Source organism: Mandrillus leucophaeus, unplaced genomic scaffold (assembly GCF_000951045.1).
Source record: "Mandrillus leucophaeus isolate KB7577 unplaced genomic scaffold, Mleu.le_1.0 Scaffold2, whole genome shotgun sequence".
Classification (NCBI taxonomy): domain Eukaryota; kingdom Metazoa; phylum Chordata; class Mammalia; order Primates; family Cercopithecidae; genus Mandrillus; species Mandrillus leucophaeus.
Genome location: NW_012102031.1, coordinates 11,972,461 through 11,978,408, shown reverse-complemented (window position 1 = coordinate 11,978,408; position 5,948 = coordinate 11,972,461). Strand labels below are relative to the sequence as shown.

The following is a 5,948-nucleotide window of genomic DNA, read 5'->3' as shown; positions in this document are numbered from 1 at the left end:
CCACCACTGTGCCCAGCTAATTTCTTTGCGTTTTTAGTAGAGAAGAGGTTTCACCATGTTGGCCAGATTGGTCTTGAACTCCTGACCTCAGGTGATCCACCCATCTTGGCCTTCAAAAGTGCTGGGATTACAGGTGTGAGCCACTGCACCCAGCTAATTTTTGTATTTTTAGTAGAGACGGGGTTTCACCATGTTGGCCAAGCTGGTACTCCTGACAACCTCAGGTGTTCTGCCTGCCTCGGCTTCCCAAAGTGCTGGGATTACAGGCATGAGCCATTGTACCCGGGTACCATGATTATTTTAAAGAAGCAAGAGTTAATATTGTTGCGAAAGGTTTCAGGGTCCTGAAAGATTACCAAAAAAAATTACATAAATAGAGATGGGGTCTCACTATGTTGCTCAGGCTAGTCTCAAACTCCTGGGCTCAAGCAGTCCTCCCGCCTTGGACTCCCAAGGTGCTGGGATTATAGGCGTGAGCCACTGTGCCTGGCCTTTATTTATTTAATCTGAAAAAGATTTTTAAGAAAATGTAAAAAGTGATAGCTTTATTAGTTTTTTCCTCTACCCTTGTACTTGATTTTGGCAAATTGGGTGATCTACAGAGTGCTCAGCTCTGGTAGGTGCAGGCAGACAGATGACAGCACTGTAGTGAAGGGGGAAGCATGCAGCGTTTGGGTCAGGTGGGACCTAGCTGTGGTGGCACAAGCACAACAGTGGATTGACCAAGAATCTAAAGATCTGGGCTTGAATTTTGGCTCTGCCACCTGCTGAATATGTGGCTTTGGGTAAAGTCCCTCATTCTCTCTGCAATTGAATATCCCCACTTGTAAGGAGGAGTCCATTCCCTCACTGGACAGGGTTGTGAGAGTCAGCAAGATGTGATGTGAGAATAAAGGACCGTGGTAGGTAGGTGTCAGATGTTAGCTCCTGCCTTTCCATCAGTTACAGGCTCTCTACCCTGGGAGCAGCACATACACACTGTGCCTTGTGATAAGTTCTTTTCTAGCAAAGGAAGGAGTGATTAATTATCTATTTAATTTTTCAGCCTGCCTCTGAGAAAGCAAAAAATGGCCGTGATACATGTGAGTATTTTTTGAGATTTTTTTCCTTGCTTTTAAAAAAAGAGTCAGCTGGCCGGGTGTGGTGGCTCACGCCTGTAATCCCAGCACTTTGGGGGGCCAAGGTGGGTGGATCACCTGAGGTCAGGAGTTCAAGACCAGCCTTGCCAACATGGTGAAACCCTGTCTCTACAAAAATACAAAAAAATTAGCCGGGCATGATGGCGGGTACCTGTAATTCCAGCTACTCAGGAGGCTGAGGCAGGAGAATTGCTTGAACCCAGGAGGCAGAGGTTGCAGTGAGCCGAGATCACACCATTGCACTCCAGCCTGGGCGACAGAGCAAGAGTCCGTTTCAAAAAAAAAGAGCATCAGCTTACCCATGACAACAAAACTATGTGAAGTCCCATAAAAAATCTGTGGAAAAGTCAGGAGACCTGAGTTCCCTTTGTGTCATGTTTGCAGGATCCCTTAATGACCTTATATTTTTTCCTGTCATCTGCAAAATGAAAAAAACTTGTTTTTCTTTTCCATCGGCCATTTGTAGGGATCAGGTAGAAAGTTTTAAACTACGAAACATATTAAGATGATTTATTTTAAGAAGGGTCACAAAAGGATGAAATGCTATCCACACCTTACCTTTATTTAGTGCTATACAGTTCTATATTGCTTTGACATATACGTCATTTAGTCTCAACTTGATGAATAGGTTGTTACCCCATTTTTTCATGGAGAGGGTGATCACCTGTACCTTGCAGATTCTGGTGAAGATTATCTGAAGGCATCTGTTTGAAATGTATTTGGATGACAATTTATATTATTTGTGTATTTCAGCTCTCAGGCATCTGTTTGAAATGTTTTTGATAACAATTTATGTTATTTGTGTATTTCAGCTCTCGGGAGTCCAAAAGAATCTGAGAACGCCCTTCCCATCCAAGTAGATTATGATGCCTATGACGCTCAAGTGTTCAGGCTGCCCGGCCCATCCCGGGCCCAGTGCCTCGCCACCTGCAGGTTTTCTGCCAGATTCACTTGGGGGTGCATGTAAAAATTGTGTAGGAAAACCTGAAGTTCAGTAGTGGCCTCTAAGAGAGCAACCTTGAAAATCTTTTCTTGTTTTGTTTTGTTTCATTTTGGGTTTTTTGTTTGTTTTGTTTTGTTTTTTTGAGATGGAGTTTCGCTCTTATTGCCCAGACTTGAGTGTAATGGTGCGATCTCGGCTCACCGCAACCTCCACCTCCCGAGTTCAAGCGATTCTCCTGCCTCAGCCTCCCAAGTTGCTGGGATAACAGGCGTGCGCCATCATGTCTGGCTAATTTTGTATTTTTAGTAGAGATGGAGTTTTTCCATGTTGGTCAGGCTGGTCTCGAACTCCCGACCTCAGGTGATCTGCCTGCCTCGACTTCCCAAAGTGCTAGGATTACAGGCATGAGCCACTGTGCCCATCTCGTTTTGTTTTTTGAGATGGAGTCTCACTGTGTCGCCCAGGCTGGAGTGCAATGACACAATCTCGGCTCACTGCAACTTCTGCCTCCTGGGTTCAAGCAATTTTCCTGCCTCAGCTTCCTGAGTAGGTGGGATTAAAGGCACGCGCCACCACGCCCGGCTAATAATTATATTTTTTGTAGAGATGGGGTTTTGCCATGTTGGCCAGACTGGTCTTGAACTTCTGGCCCCAAGTGATCCTCCTGCCTCGGCCTCCCAAAGTGCTGGAATTATAGGTGTGAGCCACCGTGCCTGGCTGGTTCTTATGGTCTTCTGAGCCAAGGGAAACAATTCACAAATTCCACAATCTTCCTCTCATTGGGCTGGCACTATCCTTGGGCACAGCGTTTCTTTTAAGTTTATTATTCTGAGTGGGCAAGAACTTTTCTTTCTTTAAGTCCTGCTTTTAAAAATTTGCTGCCTGAGGCCGAGGTGGGCAGGTCACGAGATCAGGAGATTGAGACCATCCTGGCTAACATGGTGAAACCCTGTCTCTACTAAAAATACAAAAAAATTAGCCGGGCATGGTGGCAGGCGCCTGTAGTCCCAGCTACTCGGGAGGCCGAGGCAGGAGAATGGCGTGAGCCCCGGAGGCGGAGCTTACAGTAAGCTGAGATCACACCACTGCCCTCCAGCATGGGCCACAGAGTAAGACTCTGTCTCAAAAAAAAAAAAAAAAAAAAGTGTGCTCTGTGGTGTTTTGGGCATATGGTAGTTGGTTTTTTTGAGACAGGATCTCGTTCTGTCACCCAGGCTGTAGTGCAGTGTCACGATCATGGCTCACTGTAACCTCTGCCTCCTGGATCCTCTTGCCTCTGGCCTCCCAAGTAGCTGAGACTACAGGCATGCACCATCATGTCCAGCTAGTTTTTTAATTTTTTGTGGAGATGAGGTCTTACATATTGCCAGCTGGTCTCAAACTCCTGGTTGAAGCCATCTTCCTGCCTTAGTCTCCCAAAGTGCTGAGATTATAGGCATGAGCCACTGCACTCAGCCATGTGGTAGTTTTTAATTGTGATATAGTTAGATATACTAATCTATTCATTTCTGGGTCTTGTGTAAGAAAACATTCTCTACCCCAGAGTTACAGGTGAATATTTCATATTTTCTTCTAATATTTTATAGTCTTGGGGGATTTTTGTTGTTGTTTTTGTTTTTGTTTTGAAATGGCGTTTTGCTCTGTCTGCCAGGCTGGAGTGCAGTGGTGCAATCTCTTCTCACTGCAGCCTCTGCCTCCTGGGTTCAAGCGATTCCTATGCCTCAGCCTCCCAAGTAACTGGGACTACAGGCATGCACCACCACACTCGGCTAATTTTTATATTTTTTAGTAGAGACGGGGTTTCAATATGTTGGCCAGGCTGGTCTCAAACTCCTGACTTCAAGTGGTCCACCCGCCTTGGCCTCCCAAAGCGCTGGGATTACAGACTGAGCCAGCGCACCTGGCCTCATCTTGGATTTTATGCTTATGTTTATATTATTTATGTCGACTTTCTTTTTTCATGAATGTGTGAAACAACTCTAGCTTCTATTTCTTTCCCTGTGTACCAAATACTGTGAATCAATTTTCCAGATTTCTTTTTTCTTTTTTTTTTGAGAAGGAGTCTTGCTCTGTCACCCAGACTGGAGTGCAGTGGCGCGATCTCGGCTCACTGCAAGCTCCACCTCCCGGGTTCAATCCTTTCTCCTGCCTCAGCCTGCTGACTAGCTGGAACTACAGGCACCCACCACCACGCCCGGCTAATTTTTTGTATTTTTAGTAGAGCCCGGATTTCACCGTATTAGCTAGGATGCTCTCAATCTCCTGACCTTGTGATCCGCCCGCCTTTGCTTCCCAAAGTGCTGGGATTACAGGCGTGAGCCACTGCGCCCAACCAATTTTCCAAATTTCTTTTTTTTTTTTTTTTTGAGATGGAGTTTTGCTCTTGTTGCCCAGGCTGGAGTGCGATGGCGTGATCTCGGCTCACCACAACCTCCGCCTCCTGGATTCAAGCGATTCTCGTGCCTCAGCCTCTTGAGTAGCTGGGATTACAGGCATGCGCCATCATGCCTGGCTAATTTTGTATCTTTAGTAGAGACGGGGTTTCTCCATGTTGGTCAGGCCGGTCTCAAGCTCCCGACCCCAGGTGATCCACCCACCTCGGCCTCCAAAAGTGCTGGGATTACAGGCATGAATGACTGCGCCCGGCCAGATTTCTTAATTCTGTAGCTTTAAGCACAACTGAGTGGAATAATATTATGTCTCTTAATTTTGTGGCAAATGAACTTAGAGTGACCACATGATTGTTTTCTGTCCTCTTCCCTCATCCAGTCCTACCCAAGAATGCTTAGAGCTCAGAATTAAGTGCTGTCAGCAGCCTCTCTCCTGTGTGTGGATGCTGCTTAAGGGCTCAGTAAGAGCTACTGAGGGGCTTTTCTTTGTAGTCTTTAAAAATGCTCTCATAGTTCAAAATTGGTTTTCTTTTGTCTAATCAAAGATGACAAGACCTTGTGGTACCCAGGTTGTGTGGTCTCTGAAGGCACAAATTGTGTCTTAATTGGTGCTCTACCTTTACACATGGCTAAGCATATACTGGTGTTTAAATATTTACTGTGGAAAGAACAAACATGTAGTCAGCACTTTGAATGTGTTTTCAGGCTCCGTTTAAGCTCTTACTAAAAAATCCTTGCAGGAGGAAAGGGAGTAGCTCTGATGCCACAAGGGCAGCCCTGTTGGTGGGCTTACTCTTTCGTTCTGAGCTTTTGCATCTCTATAGGGCTTTTCTCCTTTTGATCCTTCTTCCTGTTGCTTTTAGAGGTTTTCCCCTTAGGGAATTTTATGTTTTAATGAGGATATATATATATTGTGTGTGTGAATATATATAATATATAAATATGATATATATAAACTCTTATTAGGAAATGTTCAGACATGCTCAAATAGAGACTACTATTATGAACAGTTATCACCATGTTGTCAGTCTTGTTTCATCACCTCTCCCACATTTAAATTTTGGATGGAGTATTTTAAAAACAAATCCCAGGATTGGCAGGGCTCACGCCTGTAATCCCAGCACTTTGGGAGGCCAAGGCAGGTGGATCACTTGAGGTCAGGAGTTTGAGACCAGCCTGGCCAACATGGTGAAACCCAGTCTCTACTAAATATACAAAAAAATTACCCAGGTGTGGTGGCGGGCACCTATAATCCCAGCTGCTTGGGAGGCTGAGGCAGGAATATCGCTTGAACCCAGGAGGTGGAGGTTGCAGTGAGCTGAGATCGCACCACTGCAGTCCAGCCTGGGTGACAGATGACAGAGTGAGACTCTGTCTCAAAAAAAAAAAAAAAAAAAAGTGTGCTCTGTGGTGTTTTGGGCATATGGTAGTTGGTTTTTTTGAGACAGGATCTCGTTCTGTCACCCAGGCTGTAGT

At 45.3% G+C, this 5,948-nt stretch overlaps 1 protein-coding gene across 4 annotated transcripts in view; it reads left to right on the top strand.

The window, feature by feature from the left end:
* Positions 1 to 5,948, top strand: part of DEPDC5 (DEP domain containing 5) — a 166,880-nt gene that overhangs the window by 60,773 nt on the left and 100,159 nt on the right. For all 4 annotated transcript variants that reach the window (XR_001005987.1, XM_011979007.1, XM_011979006.1 and 1 more), the window contains exons 19-20: positions 1,046 to 1,082; positions 1,952 to 2,072. Coding sequence is in view for 3 of the 4 variants with exons in the window: in XM_011979007.1 (XP_011834397.1) it covers positions 1,046 to 1,082; positions 1,952 to 2,072 (158 nt within the window). In the remaining variant the exon portion in view is untranslated. The remainder of the gene's footprint in view (positions 1 to 1,045; positions 1,083 to 1,951; positions 2,073 to 5,948) is intronic.